This window comes from Podarcis raffonei, chromosome 11 (genome assembly GCF_027172205.1).
Source record: "Podarcis raffonei isolate rPodRaf1 chromosome 11, rPodRaf1.pri, whole genome shotgun sequence".
NCBI classification, from domain to species: Eukaryota; Metazoa; Chordata; class Lepidosauria; order Squamata; family Lacertidae; genus Podarcis; species Podarcis raffonei.
Genome location: NC_070612.1, coordinates 24,048,761 through 24,070,241, shown reverse-complemented (window position 1 = coordinate 24,070,241; position 21,481 = coordinate 24,048,761). Strand labels below are relative to the sequence as shown.

The 21,481-nt window shown below is 42.3% G+C and overlaps 1 protein-coding gene and 1 long non-coding RNA gene across 12 annotated transcripts in view; one reads left to right on the top strand and one right to left on the bottom strand.

Moving 5' to 3' along the window:
- Window positions 1-19,361, top strand: part of PDE4D (phosphodiesterase 4D) — a 634,082-nt gene extending 614,721 nt beyond the window's left edge. For all 11 annotated transcript variants that reach the window (XM_053408756.1, XM_053408755.1, XM_053408759.1 and 8 more), the window contains 9 exons: window positions 3,603-3,696; window positions 8,594-8,766; window positions 9,525-9,623; window positions 9,715-9,879; window positions 10,557-10,656; window positions 14,427-14,581; window positions 15,362-15,484; window positions 15,988-16,170; window positions 17,234-19,361. In XM_053408756.1, coding sequence (XP_053264731.1) covers window positions 3,603-3,696; window positions 8,594-8,766; window positions 9,525-9,623; window positions 9,715-9,879; window positions 10,557-10,656; window positions 14,427-14,581; window positions 15,362-15,484; window positions 15,988-16,170; window positions 17,234-17,644 — 1,503 coding nt within the window. In that variant the 3' untranslated portion in view covers window positions 17,645-19,361. The remainder of the gene's footprint in view (window positions 1-3,602; window positions 3,697-8,593; window positions 8,767-9,524; window positions 9,624-9,714; window positions 9,880-10,556; window positions 10,657-14,426; window positions 14,582-15,361; window positions 15,485-15,987; window positions 16,171-17,233) is intronic.
- The window catches only part of LOC128423521 (uncharacterized), a 33,629-nt gene continuing 30,959 nt past the window's right edge, over window positions 18,812-21,481 (bottom strand). Inside the window, exon 3 of the long non-coding RNA XR_008332782.1 lies at window positions 18,812-18,913. This is a non-coding gene — a long non-coding RNA (uncharacterized LOC128423521). The remainder of the gene's footprint in view (window positions 18,914-21,481) is intronic.

Below are 21,481 nucleotides of genomic sequence, written 5' to 3'. Positions count from 1 at the left end.
GGACTAGGAAAGCTTTCTCCAACCAGATGCCCTCCAGATCTTTCGAACCACCACTCCCATTGTCCCTGACCATTGGCCACACTGGCTGAGGCTGAGGAGGCTTGGTGTCAAAAACTATCAGGAAGGCGGGCACGAGGTTGGAGAAGACTCTGCTAGGGAAGCCTGGGTTCTCATAATCCCTACTCTTCTTTGAAGGTCACTGGGTGGCCTTGGGAAGTTCACCTGCTTGGGCAAGCCCCCAAAATGGGATAATCCGCAAGTATGCTGCCCTGAGCTCTGTGGATATACAGATTTGATAGAACCAGCGGGGGGTGGGGTAACCAGCTGCAAGCAACCCATCCCCCCCACCCCCACCAAAAAAACAGGGGGGGTATTCAACACTCCCTATTGTGATACTGAAGTTTGTTCTGGCCCACATGCAGTTTGCAGTTATACACACTGACATTTATTGTGGCACTGAGTTTTCAAGTGCATGCACTATTGTTAATTAAATCTTAGCAAGCAGAGTAAGAACCTCAAGTGATGAGACAGTTTAATATATGTGTTCAGTAATATACTGTTGTACTGGTGTTTGGTTTTGTTGGTGATTTTTGCTTAAGAGATTACACACACACACACACACACACACACACACACACACACTTTTCTCTGCTTTATTTTTCCAAGCTTAGTGCATGAGTTTTGCTGGCTTGCAGGTAGAGGGAATCTTTTTATCTGTGCAGGCTTTTTTGCCGAATCATTAAAAAAAATGTAAGCAGTTGATTTTCCAATGGATCAGTTTTGCATCATTGTGCTTGACAACCAATGCATTTTACATCTGGAGAGAAAGGGATTGAATCCCTTTTAAAATTTGCTATAGATGCAAAGTCCCGTTGAAGTAGGTAGGAGTTAAGCAGTTACTTGGAAGTACATCCTGCTGAATTCAACGAGGCTTAGATAAATGTGCAAAGGATTGTAGCCTTACAGCACAATCCTACGCTTGCCTACTTGAGAAATAGTATCATTGAGTTCAATAGGGATTACTTCCAGGAGAGGTTCTATAGGCTTGCAGTATTGTGCTGAGTAGGCCCCATACATTTAAAGCACAAGTAATTTTCTCTCTCAAAAAATCCTGGGAACTATAGTTTACCGCTCACAGCTACAGTTCCCAGTGCCCTTAGGTGCCATTGCCCAGCACCCTGAGAGGTCCGCTACTGATGCTTGCCCCGGGACCCCGTGTCATCATTTCCCCGCCTGGCTCAGCACTCTGAGGAGGGCCAGCAGCTGGATTGACCAACCATATTTATATCCCACAATGCCCCCTTTAATGAGAAATCAAAGGTAGTGTAACATGCATATGCCCGCCCTTGCTCAGAGCTAAAGACCCCTTGTTGCCATCTGCTGCTGGGGATAGTTCCCCAGTTGCAGAGAGAAATTTGTATGTGCCAGTCCTCGACTGGAACGTTTCTGAGGTCCTTTATGGATGTGCCTTCGGGAAAACACCAGGGATCGAAACAAACCGCTGCTGTCATGAAATAACCAGTGATAGGGACCCTCTCCTACCTAGTGCATTTGCACAAAGAGGGACATACATATCAAATAAGCGCTGCCCAGGAAACAGGTAGATATGCTGCTCATTTGCAGGCTTAACTGTCTAAAGCAAACATGACAAATGAAAGAAGCAGAGACATGTAAATTTAAAAGAGCAAATGAGAGTGGCTGAGCAAAAAGAAAGGAAGGGCGTGGACTGCTTTCAAAGCATGTACCCTGCCCCATTTTCTCTCATTTCCCCCACATAATTTTTGTTTTGTTTTGTTTTCAAGTTATGCAGTTTGTATGGTAAAATGGATATCAGAGAGAAGTGGTAGACAAGGAGTTTGAGGAAAACATGCTCCATGTTCTTTGGAGACAGCGTTGGAGGGAGGGGCATTTGCAGTGCAAATGTGCATTTTGGCCAGTGCAGGTTTTCCATTCATAACCTGATGAGCTGTTTCCAAGCCTCATGTGTGAAAACACCCCTAGGAACAGGGGAAAGGTGCACATCCTGTTTTATGTCACATGGGGGAGCAGCCCCTCGCTGCCAGGTGGAAATGGAAAAGCACAAATGGCCCATTTCTATTAAGTGTGATGGCTGTCTTTGCTGCCTATGGAAATGTTTGGTGATTTATTAATTCATAGAATCGTAGAGTTGGGACCACAAGGATTATGTAGTCTAACCCCCTGCAATGCAGGAATAGTTTGCCAGGCTCAAACCCACAACCCCTGAGATTAAGAGTCTCATTCATTCTCTACCAGCTGAGCTATCCAAGCCAGCGTCCATTTCCCTAACGGCCTAGCAAACATGTTTGTCCACCTAGAAACCACAGTATGGAATTTTTCTCCCCATCCCCTGCCCTAGTCTTTCTCTCTTCTTCTGTTCATGCCCCCCAGATCATAGGATTGGACCCACGGATTCCTGTGCCCTTGTTTAAGTAGCTAGGAGTTGGCCTCATTCTGCCCTCTCCACATCATCTAACCAGCAGCTAACATTAATGCCATTTCAAGTCAGAAGGGACTGCCGAAGGGAACTTCCTTGAAGCATGAATCATGCCAGCTCTCCCTGGACCCTTGTGCCTATATTAAGATTCTGGAGGCTTGGAACGCTTTATTCCAGTGCACTGTGCTGCTGGAGAACTTCAGCCTGTGGAAAGCTGAGCTAGGGGGTTGCAGAAATGGATTTTCTCCCTTGCAGTAAGGGTAGCTGTTGCAGCACAAGCTGCTGTATCAACCTAGCTCCCAAATACTGTAGTCTTCAAAATTACACAAACATGTGATTGCAAACCCGTTACCAAAGCACGAAATAAAGTTTTGCGGCTCAGGATAATAATAATTAAATATTGTATATGAGCTTAGTAGGCAGAACATCACAGGAATATAAGCTGGAGGGCTTTGTCAGTTGATGCTTGGAGTGGGCTGTTGTATCTCCAGTTTCATGATCTTGTTTTTAAAATGCCAGCGATGCTCTGTTCTTTGTGAGAAAGCTATATCCACAAACAAAAAATGAAGAGTGCTCCAGTTTCCATAGCATGGGCGGGGCCTGGATGCTTAGCTTTAGATACACATACGTATTTTTAGTGAGCAGATGAGAGCTTTTGATCTTTTTTATACTCTTTCCAACAAGGATACTTGAAATCGTGCAGGGTTGACATTTTTCAATTTATGTGATGGCTTTTTGAAAAGTGCACTTCATATCAAAATACAAAAATATGGCCTAGGAATATGAGAAGCCAAGAATATTGTTTTCTTTCTTCTGTAGGACAAAAGTGGGTGTGGGTGTGTATAAACTTTTGAATGGCAGCAATCCCCCTCCCCCCAAAATTAAAATCTAGTACATTTGCAGTGTTATTGATCTGTCTGCCATCGTTCCCACAGTTTGTTTTCAGCATCTGTTTATATAACATTAAGTAGAATAATGTATTTCTCCTGGAAATACCATTTGACTCTGCATTATGCCCATTGAAGTGAGCTGGTTTGCTGAATTAAATGTTTGAATATGCCTAATATTAAAAGAAGACTGAATTTTCTCATTGCAAGGACTTCAATTCTTGCCTATTGACGTGTCCTGTTTTTGCTTTTCTTTGCAGTTTAAAAGAATGCTCAACCGGGAGCTAACCCACTTATCTGAAATGAGCCGATCGGGCAATCAGGTCTCTGAATATATATCCAACACCTTTTTAGGTAAGCTTACGATTATGGACACTAGTACTCTTTGTGCTGTTCTTTGTGCTTTTCCTTCCTCTCCACCAGTAACATCCAGATGGAAAGTTTATGAAAATTCATATCCTGTGCTGTTGGTTTAACTGCAGTATTTTTCAAACATATGCATATAAATCACTATTGGTTAAATAAAATGCAGTGTGCCCTGTTTTATTTTCCCACATACTCTTTCCTTTACATTGAATATGTCCCTGTTGTGTTCAGAAAGTTCAATTGGACAGAGTTCTCAAATACTGTTCCCTTTCACGCTAAAATAGAGTATTGTGACGTATTATTTGACAATCTGTGTTCAAAAGCATGATTGCTTATCATGGCACTCTCACACACAACAGCAATCTTGGGTACCCCAAGGTTTGCAGAAGTACAGAAATATTTAGATGTCTCTATCCCCTTCCCACAAAGCCCCAGTGAGGACTGAGTGTACTCATTGGCCACTGAATCCTGACTGGCTGTTTTGAGAGTAAGGTGGAAATGGAATGGAACATCCTGGAGGGGAACCCTGCAACATTTTCTTGCGGGTGCTACATGTTTAATATAGTCCCATTTGCTAAATACTCCCTATCTATCTAAAGACAAATTAAACACGGCAGCTGCAAGCCTAAACTCTCTTACCATGGTGTAAATCCCATTGAACAGTAAGTAGGACTTACTTCTGAGTAAGCATGGTCCAACTGACCAATTCTGATAGTGCTTTATACCTCCAGCTGATGTTGATACTGCTGCAGTTCCCACTGCTGGAAAGACATACTGCTGTTCAGTTTTTTAAATGGCTTACCATTTTAGCAGAGGGAAGTTGCAGCATCGAGCAAAACTCTGTATGCACAATTCTGCCCCCCCCCCAACAGTCTTGTTTCTTGGGATTTCGGCCTAAATCTTTTGGCACAGTCATGGTTTTTCTCTAAAGTATTACTTGCATTCTGTGGTTTGGTAAAGAAGTATAAATTGATATACCCACTTCAGTCTTTGGGTTGTGTCCAGTGGTTGCTTTGAACGAGCAAAATTGCTTACAGTCCTGCAAAGCAGAACAAATCTCCCCACTCTACTGCAGCCCTCTGCATTATATCTCATACTGTTCCATAGAATTTCCCAGCCCTGAGAAGCAACTTGGGGGAACACAAGGAGATTATTCTATGTAGAGGAGAGATACATAAACCAGGTGCCCTGTCTTGCACGAATGGATGCAATCTGTAGGTACAACGCAATCTTGTTGGATGCATCTGTAGGTACAACGCATTGCTTGTTATTAATTCTTCTTTATTTAATTTCCCATAAACAGATATTAATGTGCAATAATACCACTGCAGCCAATATCGCCATTCCACACTTGGCAAATGGGACACAGCTATCCACCCACATGGTACATGTGATCATGCTTGTGTCATGCTAGTTCACACTCATGCCAACAAAAGAAGAAGGCATTGTTGCTCCAGGACCTTATTGAGGACCATTAAGCCTGCACAGTGCCCTGCTCTTCCTACATCACTCACTTTTGTGGCATCACAAACAGCTGGCCATTGGTGGGACTGAGCAGAGCACTGGCGCAAGAGGTCAGCTGCCACTTGTGCTCCAGAGATAAGGGCTTGCACTCAACTTAATGGGCAGCCTGGTGTGCTTTCCTGCAGCTTATATAAACCATTGCCTGACACAGCTGGCCAACTTAAAATTATGTTGATTATTAGGGAAACGTGAAGAGGGAGACCATTTTGCGTCCGAATTTGCTAGACCAGAACTTGGTTCAGTTCGCTGTGGCTTAAAAACTAAATACCTTTTCCTATTTAGTCTAGATACACCTGAAACAAATCCTTTATAAAACAAAACTCGGCTCTATGCCTTTGAAAAACGCAGATGATCTCTAAAACTGAATTTAAGGAACCCTGTGTCATGAAATTCTACTGAATATTGATCCAATGTATAGTTAGCAGAGTAAAACTTAAACGTATTGCAGGATTCCCCCAAAAAATGGACCAGAGGCAATTAATATTTCATCCAGCAGAGCTTTACTGCTACTGAAGGCAAATGAGCATAATGGTCACAAATCCAATATATTCAGGATTGGCACTGTCCATAAGAAACCCAGTTGCAGCAGACTTAACTTAAACTTACAGTAAAACTAAACCTTAACTCTATATACAGAACACCACACCAGAAGGAAAAGAGATAGAAAGGGAAAGGGAAACCCAGGCTCCTTCTGGCCTTACTTTTATAGTCAGCATGACCTTGACCAGTGATTCTCAACCTGTGGGTCCCCAGATGTTGTTGGACTACAACTCCCGTCATCCCTGAGCTCTGGCCTTTCTAGCTAGGGGTGATGGGAGTTGTAGTTCAACAACATCTGGGAACCCACAGGTTGAGAAAGACTGACCTTGACTAAAGGAGAAAACAGAACCAGTTTAAATCAGCTGTACTCAACTTCTCTGAAGGAATAACCCAAACACCATGAACTTTCTGCTTGTTTCACACAGAGAAGATCCCAGAACCCTCTTGAATTAATTAGAATAGGAAAGATCACACATCACATCAATACTTTCTGTACTAAGAAATGCAAACTGACGCCCTGGAGAAGGAAGGGATAAGTTTAGTTTCAGAAACTCTGGGGGGGAAAGCTGGAATAAGATTGCCGGCAGAGATGACCTACATAGGAGGATTTTCTCGCTATGACTCACTGAAGAACCCAAGACTTCACTGTCTGCTTGTGTTTCTGTGGCAGCGAGGGAGATGCATACCCTAAGGAAATGTGTCCACCACAGACCTATAAATTGAACTATCCTGTAAGCAGGACTCAATCCTGTGTTACGTTAAGCAACACAGATCCATTGTTAGACCAGCTTGTTTAAATAGCAGGACTGAAGTTTTGGATCTAATCCAAAGGATCTCGTGCCTATATCATTTCAGAATCCCAAGTGGGGGGCAGTCACTTATTTCAAAGTGTTCCCATTGTAGCCTTTTCTCCTGGCCTGTTGTATGCATATGGGGCCATCAATCAGATTGCAGGGAGAGGGTTGAACAATCAATTGGTTGCATGCACTCTTAAGGTGTCACAATCATGCAGCGGACAATACCATGGTATCTCTCCCTCCCCACCGACCAATAGTTTGTATCTGACTTTTGGAGCCTGATGAACATTTCTCATTTCTTCAGCTTTTAATGAGCCTTTATAGCTGGGGTTGGAAGCCTGTTCCATATGTTCTTGAGCATCTCCTCTCATCATTGCTGACGATTGGCTCTGCTAGCTGGAGCTGATGGGAGCTGGAAAACAACCATATCTGAGAGCTGCACATTCTGTATCCCAGCCTTAAAGACTTGTGCAGCATTATCCTTAAAGCTGTGACTCTCTCTCTTTACGGTTCTGGGTCACATTGCATTCATTTCCTAATTTTCAGTGCAATGAGCTTTGCTTCCTTTGGGGAAAGGGGTATGATAGGAGCCCTTAAACTCTTTTGCAATCCTTTCTTAAAAGAAGAATTTTGTGTTTACGGAATGCAGGGAGGGGAAGGGAGAAATATTTTCCAGGCTGCAGAACAGAGCCCAGCACAGATAGTGTTAGCTGCTTGCTCACTTTGAACAAAACCTTAGGAAAACCCATGGAATTCCATGCCCCATCTAAAATCTTCCGGACAGACACTTCCTTTCACTTGAGTTCATCTGACAGTTCGCTTTACGATCCTCTCTCATGATGGTCCTAAACTTTGTGCATATGACTGAAGCCATAAACATCAAGGCAGGCACACGAGTCACTGCTCTTCAGCTACTGTTGGTTTGTGCCAGTCAAGTGCTCTTCCTTTCCTCTGTGTTTTATTTAATTGGTGATCAAGAGAGGAGCAGTACAGGGGAAGGAATGGATGCCCACGGCTAAAAGTTGGTGACATTTTCACTTCTTTGCAGAGATTCTCTGCTGTTCCAGTAAGTGCTAGTCTGCTCGGAAAGGTTACAGAAAAAGAGAGCGACAGAGATAAGAGAAAACAAGCATGCTAAATAAAACACAAATGTAGCCGTGGTCATATTGCATCCCTTTGCATTAATGTTGGTTGTTAGGTGGACCAAACAGTATGCATACGCATCTTTAATGCTCTTGACCCCAACGTTTTCATTTCTTGTTTTTATTTTGGGGAAAGATGAGATCAGTGAAGAGAATCTCAAAACAAAGGTGATAATTTCACTGAAACAGATTAATTACAATGCTGTTGTGAGCCCGGTTGTGCTAGCTGGAGTGCTTGCACTGGCTTCCACTAATAGAACTGGGTAGTTGTATCCAACGCAGAATACTTTTTTATCAGTATTGCTTTTCTCACAACTCTTGAGTGGCCATTGCTTTTCCTCCTGTTGTACAGATGGCAACACAGCCTTGCATTTAAGCACTTAGCTATTAGGCAAAAACAAATTGCATGTGGTCAGGTACATGGAATTTCATGCGAGTGAGTGATGGAAGAAAGATGGCGCATTCTATCCTTCCCATGTGCTCAGCATATAAACCAAGTGAGCTGCTAGGAGAGAATAGAATTATTCCTCTCTTCTGTGCCAGTCCCTACCAGGCTAGTATTTTTGGCATGGTGGTAAGCACGCTAGTAACTTTTGCAAGTTTATTTACAAGGCTGTTGTAAAATTAGACTGATGAGAATAAGTGATCTGTTTAAAGCCATAGTAAATCCATTGCTAATCTTGGATTTGAAGCCATCTTTTATGAAGTCAACTGTACTGGCTGATTTCGCTGTTCCTGGTTTTTTTTAATATCTATGAGTCATAAATCTACTGTAGGGATGTTTTGTGAAAGGCTGACTTTGGTTCAGAGCTGAACTTTTACAAGACAGTTCTAATATACATACAGATTAACAATTTTCTTTTGCCCTCCCTCCTTTCATAGACAAACAGCATGAAGTGGAAATCCCATCTCCTACACAGAAAGAGAAAGAGAAGAAGAAACTGCCGATGTCTCAGATCAGTGGAGTGAAGAAACTGATGCACAGCTCCAGCCTAACCAATTCGAGCATCCCAAAATTTGGAGTCAAAACTGACCAAGAAGATATTCTGGCCAAGGTAAGAGCAATGCTGCTCTCTAGCTGGTTTCCTCACTTTCGGTGGAGCAATGTGACAGGCCAGTAAATCACATCCACAAGTTTGCCCACATTAGTATTTATTTACACTTCACTGCATGTCCACTCTAGACATGGCAATTTGCATTGAGGAGAGTTGTCATTGGAACTACATTAGTGGACAAGTAAAATTACAAAAGGAATGGAAAAATGAGACCTGCAGTATTTATGGTAGACTTCTGCATCTATAGCATTTCAACAGAAAATTGGTTGGTATGCTTATACCAAGAGAGCCTCAAGCAAGGGATGTAACATGCAGATGGCTCCAGGTTCATTCCTCATCACCTCCAGGTAGGGATGGGATGCTGAAACCCTGGAGAGCTGCTGCCAGTCAGTGTTGACAGTACTGAGCTAGATGGATCAACAGTCTTGGGCGTTCCTAAGCTCTCCCCACTTTGACCATTATGGTGCTCAGAACATCCAAAAGCACTGAGAATAGCAATAGCAATAAGAGTATAGCATTTCTGAAGGCTTTCCCACTGATCCCTCTTATTACTGGGTATCAGTGTACTAGTGAAACAATTTGATTCAATTTCTCTCTCTGAAACAAGATACTCCCTCCCTGTTTTAAGTCTAGAAAACTGGTAGCTGACACACTGAGAATGACTGGGATTGGTAACAGCAATCCAATGTTGCGGTTTTGCATAAACCTCATTGAAAAATCCGGTATTAGATTCTGTTTCCTGCTTGGTTTCATTTTAGGAACTAGAAGATGTAAACAAATGGGGCCTCCAGGTGTTTAAAATAGCTGAATTATCTGCGAACCGACCTTTGACTGTCATCATGTACACTATTTTCCAGGTATGTGTAACAAAAGGAGACTTTTCCATTTTCCATTTTCATCCTTTGCATGTATTGTAAAGGCAGCCATCTTTTCTTTCTTTCATTCCAGGAGCGGGAATTATTAAAAACATTTAAAATTCAACCAGACATGTTAATAACTTACTTGATGACACTGGAGGACCATTACCATGCAGATGTGGCATATCACAACAACATACATGCTGCAGATGTTGTACAGTCTACGCATGTGCTGTTGTCCACCCCAGCTCTGGAGGTAAGTTCACAGAAACAGAAGCTTTGTGTCACGGAATCCACAGACATCAAAATCTTCCCCTTGCTTTTTTGCAGAAATCCTGCAGCATCGGTTTGCAAGATACTCTAGTCAGTTCAGTGGAGCAAAAAATACTTCTGTTATTTATCTGCATCCACCATTTGTATGCTACCTCATAACAAAGTTCTCTAGGCAGCTTGAGAGACACAGACTTTGTTCCTGTTTTGTTTGCTTTTCTCTGAACTGAAGCGTAAAAGGCATGTTTTACAGAAGCTGTGAAATGTCCCAATTGTATTTCCGCGGCAGCTTTTCAGTTCAGCCTTGGTTTATTTTCTGACGGGTGAATCCAGCGTTGCATGAGCAGCCGTCAACTTGCAATGGGGCCTTCTCTTCCTTTGTCACCCCTCTCCCACCTACAGCCTCCCAAATCTGCCCCAAACTTTCTGCAGCAGATTTGGGGGGCAGGGCACGTGGGAGGTTACAGAGCAGGGAAGAGAAAATGCAAGTCCCGTTGTGCAAGTTGATGTCTATATTCTGCTAGCTTTTATGACTTGCTGGCTGCTGCCACCAGCAGGGATCCCAACAGCACCGTGTGTGTGTGCATACACAAATTCGCCAGCCACATGTCTTTTATCAAAAAGTGTTTCTCTCCATTTACTCTGTTTTTCCTTCCCCCTCAGGCGGTGTTCACGGACCTGGAGATTCTGGCTGCTATTTTTGCCAGTGCAATACATGATGTAGATCATCCTGGGGTTTCAAACCAGTTTCTTATCAACACAAGTAAGTGTGGTCTATTGCTGGTAAAACTTGCTCAGTTCATGCATTACATTAAAGCCGTAGGATTTTATTTATTTATTTTTTTAAAAACTGTGGCTTTAGGTAATGAACAGCACTCTGAGAACCACTGCTGGAAAGGTCCTGGGGGTGCCCCTCCTGTGGCCGTGCCACCTCAAGCAAAACAAACCATAGTTTGGCTTCTTGTGTCCTCCAAACCCAGGCTTGTGGTTTTCCCCAAACCAACCACAAGTGGTAAGCCAAGAACAAGCCTCAGTTACCACTTGTGGTTTGTTTGAAGGAAACATACCCAGAGCCTTTGTTTGTACAAAATAACAAGCCAGAGTGGCTCATTTTGTCCAGGATCAGGAGTGCCACAGGTATTTAAGAGCACCATGCACCAACTTATGCCTGCTTGTTTATGTGGAAGTAGGTGTATTGTGTTTTTGCAGCATTAATGTATGTGACCTAGTTCTTATTTATTAAATTTGTATACCGCAGATCACGGGGTGCTTCACAACATAAAAATGCAATGTAAACGGACAAAATACATGATGAAACCCTCTCCAGAAACGAATAACACACTGACCCCTACCAAACTATCAATTGCATATTGTTTCTTGTTTCTGTTGATTAATAATACAGTGGTACCTCGGGTTAAGAACTTAATTCGTTCTGAAGGTCTGTTCTTAACCTGAAACTGTTCTTAACCTGAAGCACCACTTTAGCTAATGGGGCCTCCTGCGCTGCTGCTGCACAATTTCTGTTCTCATCCTGAAGCAAAGTTCTTAACCCGAGGTACTATTTCTGGGTTAGCGGAGTCTGTAACCTGAAGCGTATGTAACCCGAGCTACCACTGTAATCTATTAATTTTATGCCACCCATCTGACTGAGTTCTCCCAGCCACTCTGGGCAGCTCCCAATAAAAAAAAAAGCAAAAACACAATACAAACAACACACTAAAAATTTCCTTGTTTTTTTGCTCCTGCTGTGCTTACTAAAAGCCACAGAGGCAGCAGTCTAAGGTGGGTGATGGACGGAACGTTGGCTCCCTTAACTCTTCCTCCACAGTGGTGCAGTTTGTTAATTTCAGATTCTGGACTTATGGTCTTACAGCTTTCAATGAAGGCCTGATCCAACTTCACTAACAATGCTATAAATCTGTAGGGCAGATGTTGCTAAGTTGGTTGGTGTGGGGATGGGAATGCTCTGGCTCTCATTCAATAATAGGAACCTAATAATTTTTTGCTCCAACCCACTGATCACTGCTTGGGGAAGGGTCCTTGCTCAGTTGCAGAGCACAAGCCTTGCGGGTGGAAGGTCCACGGTTCAGTCCCCCCATCTCCAGGTAGGGCTGTGAGAGATCCTGTCCACAATCTGGAGAGCCACTGCCAGTCATAGAATTAGAGTTGGAAGAGACCAACTCCTGCAATGCAGGAATCTGAGATTAAGAGTCTCATACTCTTCCAAGTGAGCTATCCCAGCTGGCAGCATAGACAACACTGAGTGAGGGGAATCAATGGCCAGACTTTTATTAAGTCACCCCAGTATACTTTTTCACCCAAGCATTGCCATGGACTTCCTACTGGGCCACTAAAACAGATGGTGCATAAAGTGTATTACGTTTAAGGGTGGGTAGGTGAGAGACACTGGATTATATATTATGAGTTCAGAGAGTTGCAATTTTTAGAAACATGGTTTTCCACTAATATACAAGTAAGCTATTCCCTGCCACGCAGAGAGATCTTGGTCATAAAGCAGTGCATGCCACTCATAAAATGCTAATGTGTTCAAAAATTGTTTTGCGTACTGTTCCTGAGAATTACAGGCATCTTGCCACATCACGACAACTGGATAATTATTAGACTCCAAAAAACTTCCCTCATTTAAAATACATTTTTTTTAAATGCAGAGCACTAAAAGCTTGAGGATTTTATGAATTAGTCATTCACTGTGGGAGGTTACTGTTCTACAAAGTGCAACTCTTTTTGGTTTTGATTCTTAAACCTTTCACATGTGACTATGAGATAAATGGAGAATTCATTGGCAAAACAAGGTCTTCCTCCCCACTTTCTGTCAAGTTATGCCTCTGGGAGAAAAAGAGTGAGAGGGAAGATTGGCTCACGTGTTTGGTACAGGAGAGCCAGACTGCAGGAAAATAAATTGGAGCTCAAGAGCTTCAGCGTGCGGTCCTGTTGAGCTGCAGGGATTTTTCAGCCAAACTTTACAAAAAAACAAACCACAGAACCCTAAACAAAGCGACAGTCAGTAGAACAGACTGATGCTCAGCTAGCTTTAGGATATGGAAACTGTAATAAGCAGAAATTAATGTCAACCAATGACAAGCAGTGTGTTTCACGGGTCTTGTATCTAGAAGAATCTAGGCTGAATAGAGGGAACGAAACACATCTATAACTGAGTGCCTCGTTAGGGGATTTGTAAATAAATGCAAGTTGACTGGTTTTTGTTTTTCTCACCACAAATGTTCCAAGATGTTTGTGCGTGTACTTCACTTGATTTCGTCGTCATGTACAGACCGAGATAGAGCTTTGCATTTGGAGAGCATAGGACGTCTCTCTGCAGTTTTTGGTAGCAGTGAGCAGGAGGAAGCCAGGAATTTCAAACCAATGCAAGGAAAGGATATATATGCACACTTGGTACAAGAATAGGCTCTTCATGGGGGGGAAAGGGACAAAAAGGCAGTGAAAGTGAGAAACTGCTTACATGGAGGTAATTACTGTAGTTTAAATCCTGAAACCATTCTAAAGGTGTAAGACATAAAGTCTACATGCCTCAAATATTCAGCGACAAGAAGGGGCAGGAGGAGGACTCTATGCCCAATGTGACCTGATAATACACGCAAAGGAGAGTTTTGGGGCCAAAATTCATATTGATATTCACTGAGTGCTTATTAATGCAGAGTAAGCCTTTGCTGCAGGGACGCGGGTGGCGCTGTGGGTAAAAGCCTCAGCGCCTAGGGCTTGCCGATTGAAAGGTCGGCGGTTCGAATCCCCGCGGCGGGGTGCGCTCCCGCTGCTCGGTCCCAGCGCCTGCCAACCTAGCAGTTCGAAAGCACCCCCGGGTGCAAGTAGATAAATAGGGACCGCTTACCAGCGGGAAGGTAAACGGCGTTCCGTGTGCTGCGCTGGCTAGCCAGATGCAGCTTTGTCACGCTGGCCACGTGACCCGGAAGTGTCTCCGGACAGTGCTGGCCCCCGGCCTCTTGAGTGAGATGGGCGCACAACCCCAGAGTCTGTCAAGACTGGCCCGTACGGGCAGGGGTACCTTTACCTTTTAAGCCTTTGCTGCAGGATTTGATCATGATTGTTATTGTTTCTTCTTCTGAAATTTTGCAAAGCCTTCAGAAGAAAGGTGTTTTTCAAAATTCCAAGAGCAGGAGGAAATCAATGATCATGATCAAATCTTGCAGCAAACACATCCTCTGCATATTGCAAGCATTTAGTGGTCTCCAGAACAGTGGAGCCAGTTGTAGCTGAAGAAAGGTCTGTTGTCAAATATTGTTACCTGCAGCCTTCTGAGCCAAGTTCTGGTTTGGGTTCGTTGGTTTGGCATTCTACACACAACAGCTGTCAACTCTGCAGAACAAGACGTATCTGAGCCTGCTCAAGAGAAGCAATGTGATGTTCCAGCCATGTAAATTATAAATTGTTCTTTTTGGATACCTTACAACTGTGAGAAGTGAGAAAGAAAACTTGTGGACAGGTAGGAAAGGGATATAGGCTTTCTTAACATTCTACCTTGTGACTGTCTTGCAGACTCTGAACTTGCCTTGATGTACAACGATTCATCAGTCCTGGAAAACCATCATTTAGCTGTGGGCTTCAAGTTACTGCAGGAAGAAAATTGCGACATTTTCCAGAACTTGACAAAAAAGCAAAGGCAATCATTGAGGAAGATGGTCATTGACATAGTGAGTTGCCATTTGAATGTACCTATCTATCTTTGTACTTCCTTGTACTTTTCTGGTAGGATTTAAAACCTAAAATTGCACACAAGGTGCTTTTTCCTAAAGCATTTTAAACTTTCTTTTAATAGAACAGATTCTCAGTAGCTTGTTTAGTCTTACTCATAATCATTTTGAATTTACCCACCTGTTTTGAAAAAAATACCCTGCTGCTGAGTTATGAGTGATTATGAACTGTTCCACACAAAGTGGTTCTCCCTGGGTTTTGCTGTTCATGGGAACACTCAGAAAACATTTATTCTGCACCCACAAAACCTCTCCGAATTGGTGTCGCTATAGATTCTAGCTAGGTATTTAGTATAAGATGCTGCCACTATGCCAGATTAAATTGCCCACATCATCATTTTATTTGTATGCTGCTTTTCCACAGTTAAAAACAATGCTCAAAGCAGCTTACAACATGACAAGATTTACATAATTACAAAAGTCATAAACAATAAACAACATCAAAAAAATGCACAACCAAATGGAGAACAATTTCCACATAAATCAAAATCTAAAACTAAGAATACAGCATTAATATCACAGTTTAAAGTGACATAGGTAAAAAATAACAGCAATTTAAAAACAAAAACAGAGCCCTCTCTGCCTGGCAGCAGTCCTTTGTGGAGCCTAGGTCAGGTGGTGAGTGGCAGGACAGGGCCCTCAGGCGCTCGGCAGGGGAGTCCTCCTAGAATAAATTTGAAGATAATTTTAGTAATCCATTGCTTTCTCTTCTCCTCCAAGGTGCTTGCAACAGATATGTCTAAGCATATGAATCTTTTGGCTGATCTGAAAACGATGGTTGAAACTAAGAAAGTGACTAGCTCTGGAGTTCTGCTGCTTGATAACTATTCAGACAGGATTCAGGTAAGAGAGATATGCTGCTGTGTGCAGTATAAACCTCATCTTCCCATTGTGTGTATTCCAGTAGACTTACATGTCTTGCTTTCTTAACTGGTTGTCATTCCTACCTGCAAGAAAACAAAATAAAAATCAGTTGTGTCTACTAAATATGCTTTGCATAGACCACTGTGAGTCGCTGAAATCTTCCCCTATGGTTGAAAGCAGCCAAGTTTCATAGCTTGATTAAGTTTGCCTAAGGGGCCACTCTCCTTTGAAACGGATCAGTCTTGCACTTACAGCATTTTTGGCCTTTTAAAACAGGCAGAAGCTGCAGATGTGAGATAATTGGAAGGCTATTAATGTCAGTGTGAAAAACACACAGCCCACCACCCCTTTGCTGTTCAGAATAAACCTTGCACTCGGTGTATTTTTGAGATTCTGTTTTCACGCCCGTCAAATGTGCAAATGGAAAAAGGGCTCTGTCTCCACAGGTTTCTCTAGAGAAATGTGTTTTCTGTCTGCTTTAGGTTCTGCAAAATATGGTACACTGTGCAGATTTGAGCAACCCGACAAAGCCACTCCAGCTATATCGCCAGTGGACAGATAGAATAATGGAAGAGTTCTTTCGGCAGGGAGATCGCGAACGAGAGAGGGGGATGGAAATCAGCCCTATGTGTGATAAGCACAATGCATCAGTAGAAAAATCACAGGTAATCTGTCAGAAGAGAGCAAAATGCAATGTGGTTGATAGAACATTATATAACTTTTAGTTGGGAAATGTTAACTCTTTTGTGTAGGTTTGCATTTTAAAAAAATTAAAAATCATGATTTAAAACGGGGGTTTTCCCTTAGGGGTCACATGCCAGCCAAAGCCGGTGATTAGTGGAGCCAGAGACTAAATTGTTTTGGATAAATACTTTCATTACCTATCTTTACGTGCCAGGCATTCAGCTGATTAATGTTCTATGGTTTTTTAAAAATTTTTTGGGGGGGAGCGTTACTGCTTTGTTTTTGTATTCACATTTTATATTTCTCTGTTGTGAATTGCCCTTGGGATCTTCAGATGAATGGTAGTATACAAATTTAATAATATTAACAATGATCTGGAATTAAAAACATGCTGCTTTAGTTTTCACCATGGCTTCCTCAGATTATAATCCCCAATCCTCTGCCCAGTTTATTCAGAGTTAAGCCCACTGGGCTTGATGGAGTTACTCCCAAATAAGTATACACAGGGGTTTTTTTTAACTAAAGGAGCTACAGCTCTGAGTGTGATATGCAGATATGTACACAAAAGTCTACCAACTAGAATTTGAGGCACTTTACCCTTAGTAAGTACATTGCTTGCTCTTGTCAGAGCACAGAATTATGGCGAAGAGTAAAGACAGCCTGGGACGACTTCTGATGCTGCACTGAGGCTCAGAGTCACTTGGAGAACCATGAAAATATTTTCTGGTTTTGAATAGTTAAAGGTTTAGTGCGCTGGGGTGGGGGTAAGCTCCCATTTATCTCCTCAGCTATGGGCTGGAGCTTATAACTCCAAATAGTTGTGCTGGTCTCAAGATCAGTGTAGTATCGGAAGACCCTAATGATCCCTCCCCTTGGAGAACAAAATTAGGGCAGGCTACAAAGTTGATACATGACAAGGATCCTCTGCAAGATAGGATGCAGGAGACAGAAGGGAGAATTGCAGAATCTAGTAGAGGAAATTGGTTAAGGTAGTTCCTCCGCCTCTGGAAATAACCTCTCCCCCCTAATTTTGCATTACAACAGGTGGGTTTTATAGACTACATTGTTCATCCTCTCTGGGAGACCTGGGCAGACCTTGTACACCCAGACGCCCAAGACATCTTGGACACGCTGGAAGACAATCGCGAATGGTACCAGAGCACAATCCCTCAGAGTCCGTCTCCTGCCCCGGACGACCAAGAGGAGGGGAGACAGGGCCAAACAGATAAATTCCAGTTTGAGCTAACGCTGGAGGAAGATGGTGAATCGGACACGGAGAAGGACAGTGGGAGTCAAGTAGAAGAAGACACCAGCTGCAGTGACTCCAAGACTCTTTGCACCCAAGACTCAGAGTCCACTGAAATCCCACTTGACGAACAAGTTGGAGAGGAAGCGGTGGAGGAGGAGAGCCAGACAGAACCTTGTGTGCTAGAAGAACGTTCTCCTGACACGTAACGGTGCGACGGCTCTGCCGCTCCCTCTGCTTTCTCTCTCTCCTACTCTCTTTTCAAGAATCAAAAATGGTTTCCAAAGTGCATGTCACTCGGCACAGCCATGGTCACGCCTCACTGTCATCTGCAAGAGATGTTCGCTGATCAAAAACTGACCTTGATTACCCTGTTTGGCACTCAGGAATATTGTAACCAGAAATGTTCATTGTTCATAGCATCCAGAGAGCAAAAGGAAGGGAAACACCTGCAAAAAGAACAGTTTAACGAGAATTCAACTTGGCAGATACAATCAGAGAGAGTGTCTACTCCAAGCTGTTTTCAAAAGGAGTAACGGCTGGTCCAAAGCTTGTGTGTGCGTGTGTGTTTTGTATTGGTTTTTAGTTTCTTGAGAAGAGGCATTAGTAGCATACATCACCAGAATATACAGAAGGCGACCGGCGAGTGAACAAAAGGTTATTAGCGGAAAGCGATTGAGCTCAAATAATGGGGACACAACACGAATCTGTTACCAGTAGGAAGATGAAGCTGTGGAAGTCACATAATTTTCTAATTTCAAGTCTTCCTAACACATGACTGAAAAAAAAGTGTAACTCAGTGGGTTGCACTGACGTCTGCATTTTGTATTATATGTAAAATGGAAATCTTTTTGTAGAGTTTACTTTTATTATTAAATGTATTGAGGTATTATATTTAAAAGAATGCAACACTCTCAGAACTTCATCTGCCACTGATTCTTTCTCCTCCCCCCCCCCCAAAAAGAGTAACTTGCAAGTTTTCAGTACAAATATGAGCTACACTGGATAAATCCAATTTTATATTTGTTTGCACTTAAGATTTTCATACCAATTCATTCAGCTGTTGTAAAACAACTCTGTGTTCTAGACCAATGACAGCTATCAAACACTCATTTTCCCCCTCCCATGTTGCAGAAAACTTGTTTGTTGGCATTAATTTCTGGCTTTTCTTACTGTAATTTCCCCAAAGCAGCAATATTTCATCCGTGAAATGTCCTCAGAGATGGCTTGGTTGCTGCAGACCCAGCTTTTATTGCTGTGGGCTTACTATAAAATTTCTAAAATCTAATGGACCGTTGCAGTAGCAGTTCCCCAAAATTTGGATTGCAACCCACTGCTGGATGGCAGCAGCCTTGAGTATTGAGCACCAAACTCCTTACCGTGGGGTCCAGAGGGTGGAGGACTCCAACAAAGAATAGGGTTAGCAGGGGAGATCCCGAGGAAGCTCCAAAACAAAGATGAAACTCCATTAGCAGCTCCTAAGAAAGAAAAGTTGGGGGGACACTCCTATTAGAGTTGGGATTTGCAAGTCTACAGCTAGCATGAATGTGACTCTTGCTATAAATACAAACCTTTTCTTTGCTAATTACATCATTCCCACAAGGCTGCTCCTAGTTGTGTATGCAAAGATTTGCTGTACTAGCAAATAATAATACTTAGGGTGAGGACATAGGGACTGCTGTGACAACACAGTGCTACAGCCTGTGCAAAGAGTACTTACAAACAATTTGTAGTGGAATCTTTTCTGCTTCAGAAACAAACTGAGGCACTCTGCTGTCCCCCACCCTATTACTCCCCCTTAGTAGCTTTTTGCAAAGGCTGAGCTGGGAATATAACATAAAAGGTCACCGATAAATCCGCCCCTTTAAAAATCAGACAAAATCAGCTTTTGACCTTGAATATGGCACAAAATATATAATAGTCTTTTTTAAAAAAAAATCTGCAGAAAGGATCTCGCATTTTTGTCCACTCGGTGACTTTTGTTTTGCTCCTTTTGCTGTCCTACTGAGAGGTCACGTTGAACGAATAAATGCCTAGGATGGAATCGTAAAGGTTATGTTAGGGGCTGTAAATGCATGACCCTATAAAATAACACAGCAGGAAAAGCATTTGCAGAATGAAGTACACCTTGCAATGCACCACAGAATTAAATGTCATCAAAGCTATTGATTTTAATGGGTTTGTGTACATTTAACTCTGTCTCTCATTGTGCCCTTAGCCTGCAACCAGTATGTGGTGAAAACCCTGCAGGGTGGTGGAGATGGTGGGTGTGAATTCACATCTGCCTCTGACCTGCGCTGCGACTGTGTTGCAGTGGGTGTTGACTAGAGTCATGTTCGTGACTATGCAGGATAACATCTGCTGCCTTATCAACATGGAGCGTTCAATTGCCTGCACCCCTCCCTCCATACCCAGCATAGACCAGCTCTTCTATGCAGGGTCCATAATGCATAGATTTGGCTTGAACAACAAGGCTGTTTTGACCCAATGAAAACTGGATTGGAGGTAGACCAGTTGAGGTCACAACTAACTCTTGAGTCCCATTGATTTCAATAGATCGACCTTTTACGTCTTGATACAACCCACAGATTATACTTGGTTGACTAAACCAAGGAAAGTTTGGGACACTGCTAAATACCAGATTTTAAATGAAAGCACTGACTGACGGGGATTTTTTTTTAAAGTGCATTTTAATGTGTCTCGTCTACCTTTTAGCTCTTGATGGCTTTTACTGAAGAAGGAAAAACTGGAGAAGTTGATGAAAGAATTTCACCATGTTTTGTCAGCCTAGGCTCCTGTCCTCCCCTCACTACGTCAACATTTGTTAGTCCCCAAGAGTGCCTGGAATCTTAACGAATAAAGCAATATCAATTCCAAAAATCAATATATATCGGGAAGGGTATTTTATCTGCACTATAAAGGTTTAATCCTACGAACAGGGGTAACCTCTAGCTGGAGCCAGCCAGAGACTTAAGTATTGGGGAAAGGCCGGCGTCTAATGCTGAGCAGGGCAAGGGGCATGTCTGGCCTCTTGAATAACATTTTTTTAATGGTTATTCTCAGATGCTCAGTTTTAAGGAGGTTCGTGTCTGTTGATAGTTCTGGTTAGTGTATACCCTGTAAGATTAAACTGTCAAAGAAAAAGAAGAGGTAATGAAAAAAACCACCATCTTGTGTAAAATACACACCCATATACATGGACAATCAAGTGGCAGGAAACATAATAATGTTTAGAGGCAGGGATCGAATGCACTGTACAATCTTTGTTTGTTTGTTTTACTTTGCCAAAGTGTGCTTTAGCGTCAGCACACTACTCTAAAAACAACAACACAATACTATTGAAAAAGTGTTTTAACATGTTTTCTTCGTGTTTCTGTTTTGTTTGGGTTTTTTTTGCCATAAGAGAAATGCAATGAAGTCGATTGAGGATTGTGTAGAGAGGGGGGAAAGACAGAAAGAGGAATCTGAATTTGCATCTATACTTTAGCTTGCAAGTTGCTTTTCTCAGTAATACTGTGTCTGTTCCTTTTTAATTTCTGGTTTTACACCGTTCTTCTAAAAACAAAACCTTTAAAAAAGATCAGGCAAAATAGGTAGAACAAATCACATTCAAAAGGTTGGGGTTTTTTATATTAAAAAAAAACTTGAGGATGAAATGAATTTTACAGGCCGCTTTGACAATTCTTTTAAAACCCATTTATTTATTTTTTATTTGTGCCATGCATATTTTTTTCTCACCAAATGACCTTACTTGTAATAAGTCTTGTTTGTCTCTGTTTACAACCATGTATTTATTGTAATGTATATATTGTAATGTTAATTGTAAATTATAAGTTCTTATTATAACATCATCCTTGCCAGGGTGGTATTGCTATATTTGGAAACTCTTGGTGAGAGAATTAATATTGTGTATACATACTCCCCCACCCCCACCCCCCTTGTACATTCTGTAATATATATCCTATATCACCTTAGAGCTTGTTTATGGAAGAGTTGAGAAAAAATATAAAGTACATAGTTATATAAATTAAAAAGCTGCAGGTCTT